We start from the raw sequence: 26,115 nt of genomic DNA on the forward strand, positions 1-26,115 counted from the left end.
GTTTGTCTAGCTTAAGGCATTTACATGTTTGCAAATGAGTCTGCTTATTTTCTACCAAAAATTCAAACAGCCTCGCATAGGCAACACTCAATCCAGATTCTTTGCCTAATGTTCAATCCGTTTTTCTATGTTGGCTTGGTTCTGCAAGTATAGCAAAGAATTGTAACATTTTTTCACTTTTTTTTTTTTTTCATTTTTTAACTAACATCAGGGTTCACTTAAGATTACTTATCTTCAAAAAAACACTTAAACTCTCAATTATATACTTTATTGTCTAATATATTGGTAGTAACAAGATAGAAAAACAATATGAAAATATAAAAAATAAAATTGGTTATGGTACAAACAATTATGTAATACATTTCACTTATGAGACTAGTGTAGATTACAAAATTCATATAGTATTATTGGAATAAAAAAAATGTTAAACACTACAAATAATAAATACATATAAAACATTTTTTTACACATGATTCCATGCCGAACACTACAATATCCCAGTGCTGCTTGCTGTAGCACCATTACACCTCACAGCATCTCATACGTCAATAGTCGGAACTTGCATAGGTTCTAGAAACAACATTGTATGGTAAAACATACTGTATCTGTGTTTTAACATATGCCCTATTAAAAAAAGTTAATCTTGCTCAACACAGCAGAACCATTATCTGGTCCTTAACTAGTAAGTAGTATGTGTTAACGATGTAATATTTTTTTGAAATTCCAAATATTCAAGAGTTATTGTGAACAACCATTCATTCAACAAGTTTCATGGAAACAAAATTACCATTTCATGTAAAAAAAATATGCATATATTAGGCTTGCACTATTATACAGAAAGGGGCTTAAGAAATTTAAAAACAAAAATTTAAAATATCTAATCTGCACTTGTGAATTAATGTGAGTTATTCTATCTGTGATTTGTGTTCAAGACACATCAACATGTTGGAAGTATAGACCACTAAAAATTACCCTCATTAAATTAATTTACAATTTTGGCCATGGTTTTTGCATGGCAGACTTAAGTAATAGGTTCTCAAGTTCTCTGAACCTGCACAATTGGATAGTCGACTAAACGTTTCCAGTTTCAAATCACCAGAGAGAAAAAGTTGGCTGAGTAATACAACAGGCAACTACAAATGTCACAATAGTTGCACTAATTCAAAAACATGGACTTCAAAAAGTGTTGAAAGATAGTGTCCGCTCATTTCAAGCTAAAAATGTCATATGAAGCCTGTACTTAGTCAGATTGCTGATATTTAAATTACCATAATTAAAAATTTTTTAACTTTAAATGTTTTTAACTGTTATTCAGCATTGCAAAATAATTTCCTTATTATTGCAAGATTAGGATTTTTCTGAAAATTTATTGTTGAAGTGCTGAAATTGGTATTGTATTAGTGTAAATTTTAGTTAAAAAATGATTCACTGGAGGGAAGGCATACACCATCATTACCACATTTAAAAAATGTCCCTGATCATTCATTCATGAACATTGCATCACGAGATAGTGCTGAAGGATGCAGTTAAGTCAAAATTGCATTTTGACGTGATAATGTCTTATAAATCAATGAACGCCGGCTGCACGCACGAAAAATTGTCACGTTCCGCCTGAGCCGAGCGTGCAAGAACCGGCCAACCACTGTGCGAGATAATCTTCTATAATATCAAACAGGTTAAGGCGAGATTTTTAACTAATTTTTCGTGATTATATTGAAACAAATTATTTGAATTAAATTTGCAAAAACTGTTAGTAATACGTATTTGAAAATTAAATGTATGCAATTTTTCATCAATGTTTTCTTATGACGTTATCACGTAAAATTATCGTCCGTAAACCTACTTTACAGACAACCCCCTTTTTTTTGTTTCAAGAATGTCTCCAACCTTTATGCCAGCAGGAACAACAGGAGATGGCTTACGTATTAACTTACTAAACTAAACCAAACCTAACCTAACCAGTGTGAAATTACGTCGTATAAATTCTCTGCCTGTACGGGTTAATTGAAATCAAAACGCCCTCCCAGTCACTGAGCAGACCAGAATGGCTACTTGGTTGCACCAATCAACAAGCATGGCCACAGGAGCCGATGCTAGGGGTCTAAAGTGTAGCACCTTCCCCACCCACACACACACACACAAACTAAATGTTAAAATTAATTACGTAACCTTTGCAGGGTTTGTGGCATTTTCAATCTGCTCAAATTTTTTTAAGTGTCTAATTGTATCATTTAAGAGCCATTACGCTTGCCCATACAGGTACGTTTTGTTTCTAACGTGTATTATTTTGAACAGCAGAAAAGCTTTAAACAGTTGTTTTCATACTGACCAGAAAACCTTTGCGCGTAGTATCGTAAGTAGTGTAAGGATGAGCAGGGAACCTTTATCTTTAATATTAATACTATAGGGTCGCTGCTTAAAGCCCCGTACACACGTTCCTGCAGGCAGGTGATGAGGTGTGTGATAACGCGAGCCAGTCTTTCCCTTAGTGCCCCTGCGTTTGTTAGAAAACTTGCGCTCATGGCTTACGGCTCTATTTCACCCGCCATGTGGGGTGGTTACAGTATTGCATGTTACTTTTAGTACTTAATTTTTTTTTCAGATAAATACCACACATTATTTGCTACTTACAGAAAGTCAGGGAAATATACTCAACTAGATACTTTTACGTGTCAAATTACTTCACGGTCACGCGTTAGTATTCAGTTTTCTGTTTCTCCTCATTATATCTTGCCAGTTTCGAAGTATGTGTATCTTCGTAAGTATCTGGGACAGGCAAGTGAAAATGCCAGCATGACAGGTGCAGCCTAGTCTCATGTCGGTGGTGACCCAGTGTTGAGAGGAAGGGGGGTGCTGGGGAGCGGTGCTCAGATGGCATGCTTGCCGAAGTTGCCATCGGCGTGGAAGCCGTGCTGCGGATGCGCCGAGTAGCTGATGACCTGCAGCTTGCCATCTTTGCTGTAGAAGCCGTAGTGGCCCTTGACGTGACCATCTGGGTCGCGTTCCTCGAAACGGAACTGCCGGTTGTGCCTGCAACATCCGCCGGGAGTCAGCGGGCGACGAGGGGGACTCCAAGCCACATGCTTCACGGGGTACGTAGCAAGGGTCTCATCTTTGCAGGGGATAATCGTTTTTTGTTCAGTGTGCAAGCTTGGCTCCAAGAATATGGCAAATATCCCCCCTTCCTCCAAACCCTTCTAATTTTTTATAATTAGATTGTATATTTGTGTTTCATTTCATAACAACTTAAGCACTAATTTAATTAGACCACATCAATCTAAAAACAGGTCATCAAAATGCCTGTCTCCCACAAGGAGCAAAATTAGACAGGATGTCTAAGAACATTTTAAAATGAACACTTTTGTAACAGCATCCTCCTTTGATGATAGCCCCTCACAAACGTTTTCCTGCTTCAATGTGACCACAAAAATGTAGGGTTCCCTAACCTGAGTGGCACGGGGTCGAATGGTTTCGCTTAGACAGTCTGAATTTGATTCTAGATGGAGTCATCCCCAGATTTTTCACAAGTAGAAAAGATGGCAGATGCTGCCAAGGGCTGGCGGTTTTTTTTTATCGGGTTCGGTACTACCCGTTTTCCGGATTTATTCTAAGTTTCTGAATTATTCTACCATGCCTTCGATATTGATTCCGACATACTGCTCAGAACTAATCAGTCGCAATCAGCTCTCCCAATCGGCAGCCAGCAAGAATCGAAACGCCACATGTAACTTAGAATACCAAACATGTGAAATTTTCCGATAATTGTCATTTTACTATGGGGATCTCCTTTTCGAGTAACTTAGAATAAATATTAATCCATTGCAAACACACATACATGCATGTCATTTTTCGCAGTTAAATATTAAATTAATTAAATCCGCATTCAAATTAATTCAACATATTTTGGCAATTGAAAACAATTTTTTTTATAGTTGTATCACTTTAAACTATTTTATAAAATTAATTATATTGTTTTCAAGAGACACACAATTGCGGTGAAATAATTAAATGATGATTGAAAATGACAAATTCAGGGCGAATTCAAAACAAAAATCTTCAAAGGGATCGCACCATTAAATATCATGCACTTTTGAAATTCTGAGTTATGTCGATTTGGTGACATCATTTGCCATTCAAAATAACATTCAACTGTGTGATAAATGACCTTAACTGGTATTTCCCTTTGGTATATACCAAAACTTGTGATCCACAATGATTATCCAGATATAGATTCATTTAACAATAGTTTAATGGAACAAAGCGGCGCAGTGGTAAAAACAAAAGCCCCCTTTTTCAAAACCTGGTCATGCCATCTTAATTTTGAATATTTAAAGGTTCCTCGTAATTATTTGCCGGCTTGCATAATCGTGTAGGTAGAGTATTTCTCCTTCCGATTTACCTGCAAGATGCCTAAACCCAAACTACAACAAATTTTAAATATTCAAGTTTAGATTGGGGTTTATAAGCTACGCAATAGCGCAATAAATTCAAGAAACGAAATATTCAAAAAACAAATTATGAATAGGAATCAAAAGATGCCATATTAGTTCAACTTTATTATATTACAGATATTTGCCTTCATTAGGGTATTGCAAGATTTTCTGGGACTATTACATAGTATTATTACAGGAGTAGCCATTCTAAAAATAACTCAATACTAAACGTCATTGCAATCAAGGGAAAAATGTTTGTTGCAGATAATCACTCTTACATTAAGGTATTCCAGTAAAATATAAATTATACTTTGATAAAATCGAACATGCTATATTATATATTTAATTAATTGTTACTACGTACAAATTATTGAAACCAAGATGGCGGCTTCCCTTTTACAATCAGAAGAAGTGTGTCTTGGTTTACACGTACCCTTTGCCGGTGTCGAAGCCGAACTTGTAGGAGTGTGGGCCACGGTGTCCGTACATCTGGAACTCGACGCGGTCGTGGCCCGGGCCCAGGCCTGCCGCCACAGCATCGTGGTGGTTCACAAGGCCTGAGCCATGGCCTGCAATGTCAGCGGTGTGGGCGAACCCGCTGGCCGCCGCAGACTGTCAACACACACATGTGTTTCCGTTATCTCCAGGCTGTATCATTATATGGGAAGCCTACAGTCGACAGGAGTGAGAGTCACACCCTAACAGTTCAGAAGTTTGCCGTTCTCTCGTGAAAAAAACACCATATTGCAAGTATTTATAAATTTATGGTCATAGAGTATTTTAAATAACGTTAATCAAACCTAACTGAACTTTAAGGTTAGTAAAGATAACCTAACATGACATAATCTAAACTCCCGAGAAAAAAAAAAGAAAAAAAAACAATTTATTACACTGAAAGAAAGTAACCTAACCTTTTACTCAAAACATTGACTGAGGTGTAGTGTTTGCATTTTAAATGACTTTATTTTATATAAGGAACTGTGTTCAACATTCGGATTCTATCATGGCTTTACCATAGGCAGTGGCGGATACAAGAATTTTTGGAAAGGGAGAGAATTGTAAAAAAATATATATATAATTTCTGTTTACAAAGTTATACAACAAGGAGTTTTGACTGTTGTATTATTGATCCCAACAAATGTCACTTTCTATGTAGCTTGTTCAATGCATTGTGATAGCTCACCCTGCATTACCAAAAAATCCATAATATTTTACCTATACTTCTCCTTTAACCACCTTGCATCTGCTACTGCCTTGTGCCTCGGGAAGGGGGGGAAATTGTGGTCATGCCCATCGTAAACAATCTTTTAGACACTTAAAAAAATTTGAGCAGTTTGAAAATGGCACAAACCCTGCAAAAGTTACATAATTAATTTTAACATTTAGTTTGTAAGGGGGGGGGGGGGGGGAGGTCTACACTTTAGTAGACCCCTGACCTCAGCTCCTGTCGCCATGCATGTTGATTGGTGCAACCAAGTAGCCATTCTGGTCAGCTCGGCGACTGGGTGGGCATTGTGATTTCAACTAACCCTAATAATATCCTCAAACATTTTTTAACTCATGAAATACTATTAAAGTTTATTTTTGGCATATACATTTCAATTTTAATCTTCAGTTTAAAACTAAACCATTCTAGTTGGAAATTTAAACTTGTTATATTTGTGCATTAAGTTTTTTTAATATGTAGGTATAAATTTAAATCACAATAATATTCTTTACATAATAAAATAATTGTTAAGTGATATTTTAAAGTTATATAAATAATAATTTCATTTTTACACATCAAATGATTTCGCATACGACATTCATATTAATATTATTTTAGTTTTTACACTTTTATAACCTCTTTATTCGCCCATGTGCTCTTCGCCTTTTTAAAGAATCGTTGTGTCAAAAAGGGATGTCATTTTCGTTTTCACAAGGCACGATTTTGATTGGCCGGTACATCCAACATCCAGCATATATTTTATAACCAGTCCTATATGCAAAATATTTTATTGAAACTCATGTCTTCCAACTTGTCAAACAAATATGGCTGTGCTTGGGATGTTTTCGGTGATGTAATAACCCTACATTTTTATTTTGATAATATATATTGGAAGGTGTTGGAAGTGAAGATTTTACAGTGTGTCAGGGCCTTTAGATATGGTCCGCATCTGCTGGTAGGTAACCTGTATGCAAAAAATATAAAAATTCGTAACAAAGATTCGGTTTTGAAACAGTTTTATCAACCTTCAGAAAACCTCTCAATCTTGATAGTATGCTTTCGTGGCTAACTTGTTGAACATCCTTTAAGTTGGTTGCAACAAAGAACTTCGAATAATCGGATAACATTAATTCCATGGATGTGGCTTCAACCCAAAAGCCAAGAAGTAACCCCTGAAAATATACCTATTATATACGAGGGATTGCACCTGCAGAAACTATGTTAAATACGAATTTCAAAAAAAGGGTACCTCTTTCACAGAATTTAGACGGGAGAGGGGATTGTATACATCGCAATATCTTTCTTCTATAGCTTCAAATCATCATCAGCATTACTCGATTCACATGCCGACACAGCAATCTTACCTGCTCGGCAGAGGGCGACAGCTTAGTTACAGCCGGCGCCGATGTCTTCGCAGCGACGACAGGGCCCTTGTCTTGAAAGCTCGCTGCCTGCTTCGTGGCCGCCACATGGTGGGCACTTTGCTTCTTCAGCTTTGTCAGTGGGTACTGTGCCTTCAGGTTGGCGGGCTTCTTCGGCTGATCCAGCTCTGGCCGGTACTTCTTCGGGTAGGCCTTTGACAGCTTGAGCGGTGTGGGGCCGACCTCATACACCTGTGGCGGAGATGGGTATGAAGCGAAAGGCACGGCCTTAATGGCAGGCTTTGGGGCGGTCAGGTATGGGTTGGGCATGGGGAGCGGTGTCTTCAGCGCTACTGCTTGGGATGGCTGCACGTTCCTCTGGCTCTCAAATGTGGCAAGGGCATAAGCTCCTGCGTTTCTCTGACCATTCAGCATGGGTTTAGCCTGAGTGGAGTCGTAGTAAGCAGGGTATATGGATTCGATACTTTTCTGGCCATCAATTGTGGGTTTCCCCTGCGAGGAGTAAGTGGGGAAAAATGATTCTATATTTGTATGACCATCTTTTGTGGGGTTTTCCTGCGAAGAGTAAGCAGGGAAAATGGATTCGATACTTTTCTGACCATTATTCATGGATTTTTCCTGTAAGGAGTAAGTGGGAAAAACAGATTCGACGCTTTCCTGTCCTTCATACGTGGGTTTTGCCTGCAGGTAAGTAGTGGAGACGGGGTCCTGGCTGGGAAAAACGGGCGTAACCAGGGAATCGTACGACGGCGAGGCAGCTGCGTCTGCGGGCGTGTCCTTCTGGCTGTGGAAGGTGGGTAGGGGCGATTGCAGTTCCGGGTCCGGCGGGGTCAGCACGGAGGCGGGTTGCCGCGACACCGCGCCCACGTGCGCCGACTCCTCGGCCACCTGGACACCTTCCGACTCGCTGGCGGGGACGACCGCCGGGACCTGCGCCGACTCCTCGCCGGAGGAGTCGCCGACCACCCCCGGGCCGCGCCGGGCCCGGTGGTCGAAGTACTCCTGCAGGCTGGCGAACGGGAACAGCTGCGCCGAGGCCAGCGAGGTTGCCGCGAGCAGCGTCACCTGCGCACCACAACACTTGTGAAGGCCAGTTGCACCGTCAGAGTTCAGGCGTGATCTCGTTTCATCGACTGGTATTGATCATGGTCCGACAGCATTTTCTGTTGCACCATTGTGTTTTTGAGCTGACTGAACTGACAGTCATGGCTGTTCACAGGTCTCGATTTCAGGCAGCTAGCTCTCTGGGCAGATTATCTTCAGCCACCCTCACCCCTTCCTTTTCCAGTTCCCCCAAACATCATAATATTTTCCAGTTTCAAACATAGGTACATAAACAATTTCACCATGAGTAAAAATGTTATGCTAAACAAATTATTAATCAACAACGATTATAAACGGCAATCAATTTCTAAATGCAGACGATATCTACGAATACAAAAACTCAACTGAAATAACATGTGTTATTTAAATTATTTATGCAATGGGGGATTTTGATTTGATGCAGTTTTTTGGACATACGCCTTTGCAGTTTTGCACTGTTTGTCATGGAAAATTTCCGAAACAAAAAAAAATTAAAAAATAATTCACAGAAAACAAGACTGAATCAACCGATGTCGGATGAACGAAACTAACAATGAAACTAAACAAGTATTAGGGACAACAAAAAAACAACAGCATGGACAAAAAAAATTCAACCTCTAAATATCAGACATTCATGAAAAATAATATAACAACACAGACGAACACAGTTTTTTTTTCGCGGAATTTTTCCATGACAAACAGTGCAAAACTGCAATGGTGTATGTCCAAAAAAATTCATTAAATTAAGTAACATGGCTGCTTTTGCCCCTATTTTTATTGGCTTGAATTAACGATCACTATTTCAATCATAAACTGAAGACATTAACCATGTGCTTGTCGGTATAGAGGTTAAGTTTATAATTCTTATGTTTTTCAATCGTAAACCCACCTAAATACCTCCGTTGGTTTGTGGTAGCCAGGGCCGGTGCAAGGTAAATTGGCGCCCTAGGCGAAAAACCTTAATGCACCCCCCCCCCCCTCCAGCACCGGACCCCCCAAAAAAATTTTCCTTGCCTCAAAATACATCACGTAAGCCTAAAATTTTGTCAACAATCAAATGTAAGCAGGCTTGTGTTTTTTTTTTACTTTTTTACTTATTACAAATCATAAACAGGTCACCGTGGACTTGAAATAATTACTTACATCAAAATAAACATTCCAAACTGTTACAAAAATTCCATTTTCATCTAGTTTCAATAATCGTTAAAAATATTATATCAGCTGTTATGTGTCGTGCTGCGCCGCCCCCAGCTACTTGGCGCTCTAGGCGGTTGCCTAGTTCACCTATATGGACGCGCCGGCCCTGGTGGTAGCCATGCAGGTTTGAAGTGAAAATTCACAGGCACTTTATACCTAATTCTAATTCGGCTCACTAACAGCGCTATAGGCAGCAGTAATGCAGCAGTAAGTATCTTGATACCTAATATTTTATGCATAAACACGTAATTTGAAGTGCTTTAGTGTACATGCTAGGTAAGTAGAATTATGGGTTATGCGTGAATTATGTGTTTTCAAAGAAACCTGGAAATTCAGTTTATAGTAGTGTAAAGAGGTTTCAGACAAATATTGATGTATCCTACTTGATATATTCGCAGCCAAAAGACCTCTCCACACCCATTTGCTCAGCGTCGCGATAGAAGAGTAAGTTGAAAAAACATGTTCCCGTATAGCAATGCAAGTTCGCCAATCTCCTCCTGATCTTTACACTTTCCCAAACGCTCTAAACATTTAACTTTTTCTTTTCTTTTCAGTGTTCTACATTTATTTTTCTTGCTCTGATGATGTCATTGCCTTACTTAACCTTACCAGCTGAAATAAGTTTCACATCAAAATCATTCAATATTTATACACCAATTAAGTACAGAGCAATGTTTAATTACAATATTTCTGTAAGGTAAAGTTTCTGACATGTATGTTTAAAAGCAGTGGGAACATAATTGTTGATAAACAGTTCTAACAACTCCGCAAAAAAAATATTTGGCTTCGTATTTCTAAATATAAAATCTTATATATGTAATTTTATGATAGGCTGGGATGTAAGAGGGCCGGCTTTTTAGAACACTTTCAAAAATGATATCGTGACCACAGCACTGCGTACAGCACACTCTGTACAGAGTGAGTCGAAGTCGTTCCACTTGAGAAGCGTGAAATACATTGTTGAAAGGAGTGCGAGCGGCGATGCTGGTCATTGTTCTCGGAGCACGGCCTGTTGAGGGCGACATTTCGAAACAGAGTCCGCGTTCCGTTTGGTTTGGCATTTGGTCATTTGCATTTCGCGATCTGCGTTTTGCAAGCTTCTAACTGTAGCCATTTAACAGTCAGCCTACTTGTCTGCTCAGAGAACCATTTATATGTATTGTGTAATTATTCAAAATATTAAATTTTTCTTCAACAACGTTCTCGTGGTCTTCCTGATCTAAGACGGCTGTATCGAAAAGTTTAATGGCGAGTGAAGTGGTTCCGTGTGAGGTAACAGCAACTTTTTGGAAAAATGGCTTTGTTATTATTATTTTTTTTTTTTTCGTGGGTTCAGGCTGGAGTGTTTGCACTGAGTGACGCATTTTCCATTGTGGTGATGACCGATTTGCACTTACCCACTGCCGGATATTTTTCCTGGTAGAATTCAACTTCTGTATTCATGCTTCTTTCTGATTGGACTTCGGCGTTCTTCGTACACGCTTGACCGATTCTGAGCCGGTTACAAACAAGAAGAATAAGTGGTTAACCAATCCCGTGCAAGCCACCAAAGTATGTGACCTCGTTATCGACAAATGAGCATTCTTAAAAGGCTTGATTATATATACAGGCAGATGGAATCTATCCTGGAAATATCCGTGGAATAATCGTAGCTTTAAGAAAACCAAATTGTTGAAGCTGTGTTCGCTGGTTTCAGCATTAAAAAATAGGCTCTGATCGTTGAAGATATTAATTAAATATTCAAAATATTTTTATGAGCATATATATTTTTTAATTTGTTGTTCATGAAGTGTTTGTCATTCGTTTGAAAAAAAATCGTGCTAAATTTGATATATTTCGTTCTTACACAACTGGAAGAAACGTTCATGCGCATCGGACTTAATCCTGTTATGTTTCCATGGCGTGCCGTATTTCGTTCTGTAATAAAATTTCGCCCTCAAAGCGTCTAAAGAAGTAAAACTTAAAATTTTTTCCTCGCCCACGACTCACGTAAGACACAATTTTTGTTTTATGTCCAGGCGCGGGTGAAAGAATGAGAGAAAAAAAGAGGCACGTCAGCTTAGCGAATCGAGGAGAAATCCCGAAAGCTGTGGCGAGAGAGAAAGATTGATGGAGTGATGGGGAAGGGGGCTAAAAAAAACGCCTTCCCTTTCATTATAACGGACACTGCCTGCTTTCTGCGGACATTTCCCTGTCGCTGGACAAGCTGGGGTCGGCGCTGTTTTTTTCCCTCCGTCTATCCCGCCTTGGCCGAGCGGCCTTTTTACTCCTGGCTGAAGAGCTTTCTCCCGCCGTTACGTGCCAGACCAGAGAGACGTCGCGGGAACTGTGTGCTCCAACCAAGTTGGCTGGGTTTGTGAACTAAACAAGAAACTTGGAGTTAGGAATTGTCAGGAAACGTCATAGTTAGAGACCGGAAAAATTCGCGGGTTCAATGACCTCCATGATAGACTCCAATATCCTCTACACACTCGGGCAAATGCCAACTGTTCATTGGCTGCTGACTTGTGAGTCGTCTCGACAGGGTGGTCTGTGATTCGACACTTCTATGAGTGAGGGTCTCTAATTGGCCCTCAGTCCTACAGATTAACAGTGAACCAATGACAGAAGCAGCACTATGGTATAATTATTTGAATTTTAGCATAACACGAAATGAACCCGCGAATTTTTCAGGTCTCTAGTCATGGTGTGACGTAGTTGAAGTCACCTTTTAACTTTAAAACCAGAGATTAGGGAAACATACAGATGGAGCATAAGGTCCGATTCTAGACGACGGAGGTGAAGCCAGAAGGGAAGAGGGTTTTCAGTGTACTAAACGCACCAATATGGCGGGCCGTTTGTTTACAAATGTATCAGCTGTAGCTGCATTTGAGGTTATAAATTAGATAAAACAATTTCAAATTATATCATTACTTGTGTATTATGACGATTGTTTTTGGACTTTTAATTTACATAAACGTAATAACTAGAGACCTGCAAAATTCGCGGATTCATTCGGTGATAGGTTAGAATTCAAACACATATACCTCTTAGATATTTTTGCTATTGGCTTACTGTTCATCTGGACGAATCTCAACCAGTTATAAACCCTCAACCAAAGAAGGATCTAATCACAGACAAACCAGCTGGGACGACTTACAAGTCGGCAGCCAATGAAATTGCGTTATTTGTCCGAGTGTACAGGGGTATGTGCAGTCTATCCTGAAGGCCATCGAAACCGCGAATTTCGCAGGTCTCTAGTAGGTAATAACTAGTAATACTGCGATCTAATTTTCTTCCGAACAGCTTTAACTGCAGTCGTTAGTAAAAAGCAGGCTAGAACAGCTGATACATACATAAACAAGCGTCCGCCATTTTGGTAAGTGAAAAGAAGAAGAAAAAGAAATGGGAGGAAAAAACTGCTTCACGTGTGACCCCTGATGCTCGGTCTGCGTCGTCCTGATCCTTGTGCACCCCCTCCCCCTGCGTTGCGCCGGGTTAGGGAGGGGGGAGGACGTAACTGTCCAGAGCCGCGCCGATTGGCCGCGGTGACTCAGCCCGTCTGGTGGGCGGGCTGACCCGAGCGGCGCCGAGTTTCGGAAAAGCGTCCAGCTGAGCGGAAATGGTTCGAGCGGAGCCAGGCGTGGTCGAGCCTTCGACTGGCCACGCAAGACCAGGAAAGCGTGGCCAATCTGCGTCCTCCCCCCTCCAACTCTTCATTGGCGACAAATGAACATGCAAATGTGCAGTCCACCGGAGGCAAGCCTTCGATTCATCGACCCCGGATCAAGTACCGTCTATACCTCTCTCTCGTGCAACTTCGCATTTTATTTCAAATTGATGTTTCATTTAAGCATCAATGGCGGCTCCAGGAAGATCTCTCGGGCAGGGCTCTCGCACACAGGAGGATGCAGTTAATACGCATGACATTGCCCTTGGGATATTCACAAAATATATGGTCTCAAATACTGAAATTTAGTATTTTCGTACAAATTATGATTGAAAGAATCATCGATCCCCCCTATTGAAGCGGGGGGTCCGGGGGGGTCCTCCCCCGGGAAAATTTGTATTTCAAGGTGGAAAATGGTGCTATTTAAGCAGTTTTATTATCTAAAAATTGATTACACAGCACTTTCTTTGCCCCGTTTGCCCCCACTTCAAGGTTTCAGAGGGGGGGCAAAATACCCTTGCCCCCCCCTGTTGTTGCGCCCCTGCCTACAAAGAAATAAGAAGTAAAATTTGGGCTCGGAAGGGGCTATCGCCCCCTGCGCTCTTCCTCTAGAGCCGCGCTTGTCAAGCATAACATATTTTTTTAAAAACCATTTAAAATATAATTCAACAACAAATAATCTTACTTTATTTTGTTTGAATTATGCTTATTAATGTACGCAGTTAATACTGGAAAGATATTCAGGGGACGGTTTAAAATAACTTAAACAATTGAAGGTACAGGGACAACATAAAAGCAGAAATGCCCGTGTGAGAATCCGAACCCAGTATTACTGCGAACACTATTTTTGTTTTCGTGTGTTTATTTATTGGAGACGAAAAGGTAAACACTCCCCCCCCCCCCCTCTTTATCAATTCCACCCTTTTCCACTTATCTATCAACATAGAAAAATATTTCCTTTGTTATGTTCTAGGCTAAGTCCTCGCAAATATATTTGTTCGTCAATAGGTACTACCTTCATTATGACATTTTTATGATTTCTCCTAGCAAGTTCCTTTGAAGCCACTGAATAAAATCTAGCATTACCATTGATTTCAATTTTAGAACAGACACCACAACATAAACAAATACCTCCATGGTTTTAGAGTATTTAAAAATGTTTACGACCCAACTGAGCAAACCTTTCATTTTGTTGCGAACATGTAGACTGTGAAAACCGGTGGATTAAATTTAGGTGGAAAGGGGGGGGGGGGGGGGAGATAGAGAACCAATTTTACGAGAATTCTGTAAAAAAAAACGTTTTGAGTGTTTTTTTTTGTCATCGAGCTAACATAGAAAAAAAAATTGATTTAAAATGAGCAAATAATGCTAATAAACTGAAGATACACGAACGTGTATTTTTCGGGCATCTGAATCGGACTCAATGAATAGTTGGTTTCCCGTTCGGGGGACTTTGGGGGTGGGGGATAGAGAAAGAGAGAGAGAAAGAAAGAAAGAGGAGGGACATCGAACCGTGACGGTCTGTTCCGCGGACTGTTAAGGCTATCCTGCACTCTTCTTGTTGGGTGATTGCTAGAAACGACTATTATCGCTGAAATAGTTTGCGCCGAGATAGTTTGCAATCTTCTGCAACTTTTAACACTTATGATTGGAAGATATGTTTTATTTTTGAAGTTATACTTCTTAGGCGCGTTATGAAAAAATGATGAATGAGAGTGGATTTTTTCTAAGCGCGGGCAACATGCAACGAAATTTTCACAGGAAGAAAAACAGGCTAAATACAAAAAAAAAAATACATTTAAATATTTTAAATCTTTTACTTTAATCTACTACTTTATTCTTATACTTTAGTGATTGATATTAAATACTGGTCCATATAATTAAAAACATTTATTTATTGTGAATATTAGTGTTAGAAATTGTGTTTATAAAGGTTTTCACATGTTTTCAAGTTTGCAAGCTATGCAGTTCAGCCATAAGTTTAAAGAAGTTTAAATGTTTTCCAAACTAAATTACCGCAAAATAATATTTATAGATAAATAATAATTTGTGTATTTTTTTTTTCCAGTTTCTACAGGCGTTTTGGTAAACATATAATTAATTGCCTGGGACCCCATTACTTTGCGGTAGACTTGAATAGCAGACTATACTAAGACCAGTCAACAATACTTCACGTTTGTGATTGTATTGTACATGGATAGACTCCCCCCCCCCCCCCAAAACTCTGAACCATTGACAAATATATTAATCTTGAACTACCCAATCCCACGTGAAAAAATTGAACAGAGTGGTCGTTTTTTAACATAAATTGCAGCCCAATGAAAACGTCATGTGTTTATACAACAAGAAACCTACTGTGCAAGCTAGTCGTAAAGTGACAAAGTCACAAAGCATCACATAATTCGCGGATGCAATGACCTCTAGTATACACTCCGCTGTCTTCTACGTACTGGAGCAAATGTCGCCTGTGCATTGGCTAGTGACTTGTGAGAAGTCTCAACTGAGTAGCATGTGATTCGACACTTCTTTGGTTAAGTGTTTCTCATTGGCCCAGAGTGCTCCAGATAAATCGTGAGCCAACAGCAGAAGCGGCACTGAGGTATAGGTATCAGGATTTTAGCCTACATCACGAAATGAAATCGCTAATTTTTCCCGTGTCTACATATTACTAGAGGCCCGGATATTTATGTGGATTATTTTGGTCATTGGTCAGCAAACACAAGTAAATTTACATTGCTTTGATGATTGGCCAACAATTCTTTCGATACTCCCCTCTATGACTTGATGTAAGCTTTTGGATATACGCCATTGCTAAGCACATGTATCTCTGTGGAAGAAAACTACAAAAAACCAAAAGACAAAAAACACATATTAAGCAAAACAACAGCAATTTTTTGTTTAATTTGTGTTTTTTGTCTTTTGGTTTTTTGTAGTTTTCTTCCACAGACATACATGTGCTTAGCAATGGCGTATGTCCAAAAGCTTACATCAAGTCATGCACTCCCATTGCACAAATCTTTCAAAAATAATAAACTCCCCTCTATGACTGCGGGCCAATGAGCTACCAGCCAGCATTAGAGTGACCGAATCACGTTGATTCAAAAGAAGGAGATGTTTCTCAGTAATCAATCAGCCAATAGGAGCCCACGTGTATGTAGAGAAAACACATGACTGTGAATCTTATCCTGACACCCGATACATCCGTGAAATTCTCGGGTTTCTACATACGAATTGTGTTCAGAAAATACGGTGTATAATTTTATTACGAACAAAGCAATAAGCTTGAATCAAATTAAAACTAATCTCTTTCAAAATACTGTCATTGGCTGTAGCGATGCGTACTTATCACAAAGTTTATTCCATGGTTGGAAGCATTTCTGGAAGGTATTCCGTGGCCCTCTGAGTGTCGGGAATGACGTCAAAACGTTTTGCTTTTAGCACGACACATTTTTCTGGCCTCCGATCCGCAAACAAAACTTATTGTAAACGCGTTTTCGAAATACATGATAATTAGAGATACGGAAATTTCGCGCATTCATTTAGTCGCAAGTTAGAATGCAAACCTTCACACTCTCGCACTGTGTTCATGATTGGACAGCAGTTATCTGGACACGCCCCTCTGCGACCGTGAGTCAACGATGCCCAGCTAGGAGAGAAGTAAACGAATCAGGTAGTGCCAATTAACAAGTATAAAACTGTTCTCACTAAGAAATCAACCAATGGATAAGCAAACATCGATTTAACACACCTATGACTTTGAATTCTACCCTGGGGCCAGACGAATTCGCGAAATTTCCGGGTCTCTAATGATTATATATATTCTACGGTAATTTCGCGTTCATTTAGTAGCAAGTAGAATGCAAACCTTCACACTCTCACTCTGTGTTCGTGATTGGACCGCCGTTATTTGGACACGCCCCTCTACGACATCTGAACCAACGATGCCCAGCCAGGAGAGAAGTAAGCGCATCAGGTAGTGGCAATTAACAAAGATAATAAATGTTCTTGCTAAGAAATCAACCAACGGGAAAGCAAACATGGGTTGAGCATACATATGACTTTGAATTCTACCAAGGTGACCAGACGAATCCGTGAAATTTCCGTGTCTCTATCCATAGAAGGATAGTCTCTGGAAGCCGACTGATAAGTCACAAATTGTTTGAACTTGACACTGGCTATCTTAACGGATCGGACTATCGGGCTTATTACTTCTAATATACGTAGCGTCAGCAGTTGCTGATATAAAATTCATTCGCCATGTTTTTTTTATCACACATCCCCTCACTATGAGGAAATGCGGAAAATATTTCGCAGGTTAAGTGACCTCTGAGTTGCATTTCGCAACCCGAGTATGAGGCCCGTTTTACAATGGTACGGAAACGGAAAAAGATTTTCCGGAACATTATACTATCCCGTCTCTTCTGCTTCCACAATGCACGGAAACCTAAAAAAAAAAAAAAAAAAAAAAAAAAAATGAAATTGTATTTCAAGGTTGCGAAATATTAATTTAATTAAAAAATGTATGTTATGCTTCAAGATCACAGCATGGGCAGAATTTGCGTATGTAATAATAATAAACCACAGAGTCAAAATAGAACTCTTGATGTGGTTGTACTTTAAACAATTTTTTAACGTGTTTAGAACGTAAACAAACATGGCCACCACCGCAGCCAAGTAGGTAGGGTACTGGGCTTGCATTGGTAGAGACCGGAAAAAATTCGCGGATTCATTTCGCGATACGCTAAAATTCAAATACATATATCTTTAATCTGCTTTTGTTATTGGTTCACTGTTCATGTGGACGACTCTGGGCCAATGGGAAATACTCAACCAAAGAAGTATCGTATCACAAGCAAACTAGTTGAGACGACTCACAAGTCATCACGCAATGAAAAGGCGTTATTTTCCCCGAGTATACTGAGGACTGAAAGTCATCGAAACCGCGAAATTTTCCAGTCCCTATCCATTGGTCGCACGGAGCAACATAAACGGAAGAGCTCAGCATTGCTGAGTTAATCCGTAAGGGGTCCGTCTACGTCTGCGTGCCGTTGCGGAGATCCTTTACCGCGAGATCCGTCTCAGTTTACGTGATCCGTCTCCGTGTCATTGTTGGAAGGGTCCAAAAAGGCGACCGCCGCAGACCGCGAGAGAAACTGAGGTTCTCGGTGGGACCCCGGCCTTCACCCGCTGCCACGAAACCCGATTGGCCACGACGAGGATCGAACCGCTGAGGCGGAACGCCCTCGCCAATGGCACATTCCTAACCTCACCTCACACCGGGAGAAATTTTTTTTTTTGCCGTAGGAGCCAACCTCCCACGTTTTTCATATAAAGTTGTCCATAAAATAATGTCCCCGTTTCAATGGTATATCCTCAGGGGCGTAGCCAGGGGGGGGGGATGTTAGGGGTTATAACCCCCCCCCCCCCCTTAGCGAACATTTTTTTTCTTATCTGAAAGCAGGTTAGCTAAAAGCCTGGGTGTCTTACTGCTATCACCGGCCACTGCACTGGAGGGGAAGAGTAAGCGAGCCCCTGTCACGAGCAGACGTTATAAGGTTGTGACGCCGTGACGGGTCCCAAGTTTTCAAATATCTTACACCTATTGTATTTAACCAGCGCGGTAATTATAAGCAGGTGGTGACTGGGTAATTCTTCAAGCTAAAGCTAATTGTTTCCAGGAATAGGCCAGTTCTGCCGAAACCCAATCATATTTATTCCTTTTTTTTTTGTACTGTCGAGCTTCGAGCATGATTTATGATTTTGAGTGGACGTGGACAAGGCACTTGGATTGATTAAAATATATTTAATTAATTTCATCACTCAAACAATTTTTTTATTAAAAAATTAATAATATTTTTACCATTACAATATTTAAAGTTAAGTACCGAAAACTGCTCAAATAGCACTTTTTACACCTTAAAATCCAAATTTTCCCGCTTTAATAGAGGGGGACCATGCTTCTTAACCCCCTCCCCCATACACAAATCCTGGCTACGCTACTGTATATCATAACAGTTTAATTGAGACTATTTACAACAAATCATACATCAAATTGAAGGTCAGCTAACCTAGTTTTTCTTACAAATGTCCAATGTGTGCACCTTTAGTTACACGGCACACATCCAACCTAAAGTCAAATTCTCCACAGACTTTGGTTAACACGTCCGGAGTAATGGAAGCAACAGCCTCTTCAATTCTGTGACTCAACTCTGGCAAATCATTAGGTAGCGGCGGAACGTAGAAACGATCTAAAGCCCCAAAGCAAAAAAAAATCTCATGGCGTTATGTCAGGTGAACGTGGAGGCCAGCGAAAAAGAACTATGTCGTCTTGACCATTACGACCAATCCAACAGTCACGGACTTCGACGTTCAACCACTCTCGCACAAAATAGATTCCGATTCTGACAAAGAGATTCCATCCTGTTGCCAAATAAAGTTTTACAGGTTCACCCTCTACTAATTGGGGAAAGAGCCCTTTCGCGCTGCAAGCGAGAGAACAACGAAGCAGTACTCGCACATGCACTTATCTGAAACTGTTTGCGACGCTCTTTAATTGTGATAAGTGCTTGTGCTGTATTTGGTTGGAGTTTTATGTTGATTGTTAAAACATTGCTGATTCTAAAGGAAAGACATTTTTTCTGTGGAACTAAAAAAATTTCCAAAATATTAGTAATTTACTATTTTAACGATTAAGGCTCATGGCCCTCTACCCCGTCATGAGCAGACGATTAGGTAGCTCTGTTGAAAACGGAATAATAATTTATAATGCGCTAATAAAACCAATAATCACGTACGCAGCGCCGGTGTGAGCAACAGCAGCGGAATCTCACTTAACCAAGATACAGAGAATTCAGAATAAGAGTATTCGTATTGCGACAGATGCGCCTGTGTATTGCTCCGTCAGGGCCATGCACAGAGAGCTCAAACTCAACTTTTAAAACATTATTATTTCTGAACTGCGCAAAAATTCTATGATAAATGTGCCATAAGCAGAAACCCATATATTTCATCACTGGGCGAACAAGATCCAGAGTTGCATGGAAAATATAAAATGCCAAATTTAATCTTGGCTCACAGACCTCCGTAGTGGGCCTCGTTGCCATGGCTGGCCAATCCCCTCCTAGCACATGATGCATGCGACCCTCTTCCTGCATGGCTAATCCCAGCATGACTAGGCGTATAGGCCTCGGCCTGAGACGCACCTAGGTCCCTCCCTAACCCGGACCCCTCCAAAATACACTTAGGTTAGAAAAAAGCTAAATATTCGGCGTGTTGAAAAATTGTTGTGGATAACAGGCTTCCCGCTGGGGTTTTCGATGTTTCAGTGGCGGTTCGCCGACTCACCAGCAGGAGCGCTGCTGTCATGTCGCGGAGTTGAGGCGGGCTGGTGGACAGGCAGCAGCGCCGGCGGGCGAAGGCGGCTGCGGAGACTCAGAGAAACACAGACACAGAACGAGGAAGAGAGAGAGAGAGAGAGATAGAGAGGAGTGTCTCGCTGGTCAGCCGCCCGCTAATGTCTTGTCAACCGTGCTTCGCCGTCGCTCTTATAGACTCGCGCGCCAGCTCTCTCCCCGTGTTCCCACGATCTCCTGATAGGCCGGCTGGGGGGAGGGAGGGGAGACTAGTAGCGCCGTCCGCCTCGTCGCCAACACCTATCACGACCCTCGCAGACACTTTTTTACACTCCCGCCAGCACTCGCAGGAGCTCCGGGTGGCGCGCTGGTCACAAGACTTTCCTCCCACCGAGGAGATCCGGGTTCGATTACCTTCGGGTTTTAAACCCCGCATTTTCACAAGCGGGAGATGTGGCGGACGTTGCCGTGAGCGGTGGGTTTCCTCTGCGTGCCCTTCCCCCCCGCCTCAATTCCCCTCCACCTCACCGAATCATTACGTAGATGCTCAATTCTTATCTCACTACCCCTCATCATCTTTAATTACCTTGACGTCACAAGACATTAAACAGTTTTCAAAGTGGTTGGGGGAAAAAAAGGGGGGGGGGGGACGTTTTAACACCGACGCACCTGTAACGTATAATGGAGACGCAATTGCATTATATAATGTGATGGTAATTTATAAGCATTTTAATAAGAGTACCAAAATTTCTTAAGCTACATATGTGAGCAAAACCATCGTCGAATTTTAAGTTCCAGTTTGGCTTGCACAGATCTCTGTATTTTTTTTTTTTTTACAAAGGATTCCTTTGGAAATATGATGCCAAGAACTAGTTTGTAATACTACAAGACAGATAAATCAGCTGATGTCAAACAGATAAACCCAACGATGAACCTAAACAGCAATTATGGATAACACAACGATGAAAACACCGACGATCATAGTAGTAAAAAACGTATACACACAGACTTGAAATTGGCTCGTATATTCCTTTTTCGTACACGGACATCCGCTAAAAAACGGATTTTCCGAAAGTCAGCTCCCAAGGGTGGTTTATTCCTGGCCACGCCGGATAGTATATGCATGTATATGTGTGTTTGTGTGTATATGTATCTTTAAATAGTATATAAAACAAAAGTCAGTATCTGCGACTTTCTTCGTTTACTTCTTTTAAAATACACAATGGAATTTGATGCTGTTTTCGCCATGATTTAGAGAAATTTCTTTCAGAAGGTTTAATTGTTTAATTCATTCATATTAAATTTAAAGATAGTTGAGACATCTCGATTCTTTTAGTCAAGTCGTAAAAAGACGTTTTTAAAGCGCTTACCTGGCATACGCTGACTTATACATGACTGATATATCTCATTAATGTACTACAGAATTTTGGGTCTCAAAAATGACTACAGAGAAGTCAGCGATAGCACACATCTCTCTTCTAAGGAGGACTCACAGTAAAAAATAATTTCTTTCAAAATTGGTTAACAAATAATAATAATGATGATGATAATAATAATAATAATGTGCTATTTGCGACGCTGTTTTGACCGACATAGCATATTAATTATCATCCAATCAAATTAGTTAGTTACCTTAGTCATTTCATTTAGATGAGAATTTTCGTTTAAACCATAGCATATGGATCCATAAAACCATGTTTTTTTTTTTAAATTTTGATACGTATATGTACTTATTAATTATAAACGACCCCACTTTAGTAGAGCTCATGCGTGTGAAACCGGGGGCGGGCGGCTAGTATATATACACACGCCATGGCCCCCACATTCGATTACGGGCCCTGGATCCAGGATCGGATAGGGGACAACCCCCCCCCCCCCGCCCAAAAAAAAATTTACAGTCACGTGCTACATTATAATTGCATGGTTATTTCTTGCCTACACTCTTTTTAGAATGTCATTTAACTTGAAAATACAGGGTATAATAATTTTGGTTACTATTTTATAAGTTCAAACTAAACTTTATTTATGAAATATTCAATATGTTTTTTTTTTCTAGTTTGTAAAAAAAAATATGATAGTTAAACATTTAAAAATAAACAGGGCCGGGCCCTGGGCCCTGGACCCAGGGGTCCAACCAGCCCCTCTTCTTCCCCCTTGTGGGGACCAAGACACACACATCGGTGACACGCATTCACACCATCAACGACAGTGATCTCGATGCCAGCATCGCGTCCGCAGCCGGCCTGGGGGCTGGAGCGGCGTTGCGAGGCGTATGTTGCCTGCACGCGCCAGGGAGCCGGTCGGGGTGCTGTCGTAACTTAGAAACACACAACTTAGAAACACATAACTTATAATTTTCTAAGTTATGACAGTTCTAAGTTATGACTTTCTACGTTATGACGTTTCTAAGTTGTGTGGTTCTGCGTTGCGTGTTTATAAGTTATGACAGTTATAAGTTGTGTGTTTCTAAGTTGTGTGTTTCTAAGTTGTGTGTTTCTACATTATGACGTTTCTAAGTTGTGTGGTTCTGCGTTGTGTGTTTCTAAGTCGTGTGTTTCTAAGTTATGACAGTTCTAAGTTGTGACTTTCTAAGTTATGTGGTGTTCCCGAGCCAGTCGACCGCCACAGGATCGAGGGGGATGCTGGACTCTTCGACAGCGCCCACCCATCAGCGAGATGCGCTCGAGTTTCACGCGCGGCGCCCGAGTCGAACGAACCCGCCGTCGAAGGAAGCGACAGTGCAGACACCGTCGGAGATCCCGAAATGGAACATTGTGCCCGGAGATCTGCGATGGAACATTGAACCATCTTACCCCCGACAACGATGAAGGAGACTTCGATGCACGCATGCACGCTGTACCATCAACTGAGGAAACATCTCGTCATGTCGCCATGTCGCCTACATCATTAACAACTAGTTAAGACTATGGTGAAACTATCGACGTTGGCGCTGGAGGTATTGCAGCCACTTCTGAGCACCGTGGAAAAATGTTCTCGAATACTGACCAACAGTTTTATATATATATATATATATATATATATATATATATATATATATATATATATATATATATATGATGTTCGTTGGAAAGCGCATCACTTGAGATCGGCTGGACCAATTAAACTATTTTTTTGTAATAGTCTGAATAAGGTTTTTATGAAGAAAAAAATTAAAAATTGCCCGTAAAATTTGCTAATTAGTGGAAAACTGAAATTTCTTCTTTTTTTTTTTTTCCTGTGGGATTTTTGAAGTTATACTTCTTTAGGCGCGTTATGAAAAAATGATGAGAATGAAATTTTAAGATGCACGCGCATCGCTGTAACACAAAATTAACAGGTTGAAGCTGCCCGCTAAACTGATCATTGTCTCTCGAATAAAAGCTACCAACAAAATAGAAATAGAAACTCTATTAGTCGCGCATGTTGGCACGCTCGTCGTTTCTGATCACTGTTTTCATATTTATAATATTTATCCACATGTTTCTAGTTTCTACATTCACAACACGTGTTTTAGTTTCATACATGTGCGAATTATATATGTGCTAATAAATTATATTCAGTAGTGATTTAAATTGAATATTTTGATTAATATTATATACTATTCGTAAATATTAGTAAAAAAAATTCGTTTCTTTATACATTTTCAAGTGCTCCAATATAATTGAGGTCAACTATCCGTATGTATTATTTATTGATATAAATAAAAATATTATTATTTAATATAATTAATACTAAATATTATTAAGTTATTAATGTTAAATATTTATTATGGGTTATTTAAAATTTACAAAAAAAAACATTTAATAAAAAATTTGTGATAAAAATTAAAATCGAACATCAAATTAAAATATTAATTTTTAATATTTATTATTAAATTGAATAAATAATAAATATTTATAATAATAAATGAACAAATTTAATGAAAACTTTTTTGTTAAAAATGAATAGTGAATAATAAATTAAGAAAATAATAAATATTTAAAAATGAATAAACTTAAATTAAATTTTTGAATTTATTATTAAATTAGTTTATTTTCTTTAAAAATATTAAATATTCAATAATATTTAAAATTAAGAATCTTATAATATTTAGTACCTAAAAATCATGTCATATATATTTATTATTCTCTAAATTTTATTTATTTAATTTTTTAAATTTAAACTGAACACTATTGACTGTGTTGACTATCTTTTTCCAACCCTTTTATTATTTTATTGTAATTAATTATTTGCATGCAATTAAAATTTTTTTTAATGATGCCAAAGAAGTATAACTTCTCACGCGCGTACATAAGTACACGCACCCATTTTTTGTATGATCTTAAGACCATAACTCACGTTTGGAACGATGGCTGTACGTAATTCTATTTTCGCTTTGTTATTTATGGTCCTAAACCTGTTTTCGGGGGTAAAGGAAAGTCGGAAGATTCGGAAAAATAGCGAAAATCATAATTTTTGTGTGCGCTGTCGATAATAACTGACGTTAGGAGGAGCAACATGTTGGTTTGATTTTTTTTATTGAAAATATATTTTTGTTTGTAGCATTGCGAGTTCTGCGACCTAAATTGCTCCGTCTTGTTGGCGACATTGCAATGCGATTAAAATGTGTCCATTCAATTCAATTGTTTCAATTGCGACACAATGAGCGTTGCGAATAATTACAATTCAACTAAAAATGTACAATTGATTCAGTTTATTGATACTGTATATAACCATTTGTCACCTTAAAACTCACCGTATTTCGTAAGTAAATCTGCTTGTGTGAAATAAAACCATGAAACTTAATTTATTTCAAGAAAAGATTGCGATGAACTAACGACATAATCACAATTCAGCTGAAATTTAACAACTGAAGATCGTGAAAATAACATAGAGGTAAAAACAAATATATTTTTTTATTTCAATTGAAAACATTTTAATTTAGGTTATAATTCCGACACAGCCTACCGCAACGTCTATTTGTAGGGATTTTCTGCTGTACTTAAAAGAATTAATTTTTGAGATTAGTAGCAAATATCTGTTATTCGTAAATGCCAGGCAAATACTCGTTATTTAATTTTTACCTGTCTAATTGTGTCGTGTGACACTCTTAAGGAGTTTTTATTTGTTTCTGCAGCTTTTCTTGATAAAAAAATTTAACTGGCAAAAAAAAAAAAAAAAAAAGAACTTACATCGTGGGTGAAACCCAGCTTTTATCTCTCAATCTAGAAACTTGTTTTGTCCTGCATTCACCATCTACGGCGATCTAGTAGCGAAATTCGCTCACGGATATCGTAAGGGTGCAAGAAACGATTTTATGCAACCATGGTTTTTTATATCTCAAATAAGTAGTGGGCAGCGTTATGGCATGAAAAGGAAAGTAATTATCTCGGTCACGCTTTGGAGCAAAGGGAATTTCCTTGCAAGTGATAAAAAAAGTTTTTTTTTGTGCTAGAAACGTGTCGGTCGAAGGCACTTTTATTCAACTGCTAAGGTTTGAAAAAAAAGGCTAGAGATATAGGAACCGCTTATTATTTCCATTAGGAACATCCGGTAAAATATCAAATTCCGCCATCGATTTTATATAAACCTAAGTTGAATATTGTTTGGTTTGGTTTGTGTTGATGGGTGACGGGGGGGGGGGGGGGGGGGGGGGGGGTAATTGAGATTTTGAAGATTTGGGAGGAGACAAATACCACGTGCAAACGCAAAAGAATAACATACTTAGTTCTAAATCATAACTTCCCATTCTATAAGTTTGTATTTTGCCATTTACAAAATCAAATTCATCTGAGGTAGGAAAAAAAAATTGTTTTAATTTGGCGAATGTTTA

The 26,115-nt window shown here is 39.4% G+C and overlaps 1 protein-coding gene across 1 annotated transcript; it reads right to left on the reverse strand.

The window, feature by feature from the left end:
• Nucleotides 1-251: 251 nt before the first annotated feature.
• Nucleotides 252-25,153, reverse strand: LOC134537465 (uncharacterized). Its single transcript, XM_063377925.1, has 4 exons — nt 25,039-25,153; nt 7,005-8,087; nt 4,867-5,045; nt 252-3,030 (listed from the first exon to the last, which is right to left on the reverse strand). Exons 2-4 carry the CDS (start codon nt 7,629-7,631, stop codon nt 2,868-2,870), a joined length of 969 nt encoding a protein of 322 aa, XP_063233995.1. The 5' UTR covers nt 7,632-8,087; nt 25,039-25,153; the 3' UTR covers nt 252-2,867.
• Between the last annotated feature and the right edge of the window lie 962 nt (nt 25,154-26,115).

This window comes from Bacillus rossius, chromosome 12 (genome assembly GCF_032445375.1).
Source record: "Bacillus rossius redtenbacheri isolate Brsri chromosome 12, Brsri_v3, whole genome shotgun sequence".
NCBI classification, from domain to species: domain Eukaryota; kingdom Metazoa; phylum Arthropoda; class Insecta; order Phasmatodea; family Bacillidae; genus Bacillus; species Bacillus rossius.

Coding starts and splice junctions, on each gene's coding strand:
- LOC134537465 (XM_063377925.1), bottom strand. CDS start 7,631: ATGAATAATGGTCAGAAAAGTATCGAATCCATTTTCCCTGCTTACTCT. Junction 5,046..7,004: donor TGTCGCCCTCTGCCGAGCAG/GTAAGATTGCTG, acceptor GTGTGTTGACAG/TCTGCGGCGGCCAGCGGGTT. Junction 3,031..4,866: donor GGCTTCGACACCGGCAAAGG/GTACGTGTAAAC, acceptor CGGATGTTGCAG/GCACAACCGGCAGTTCCGTT.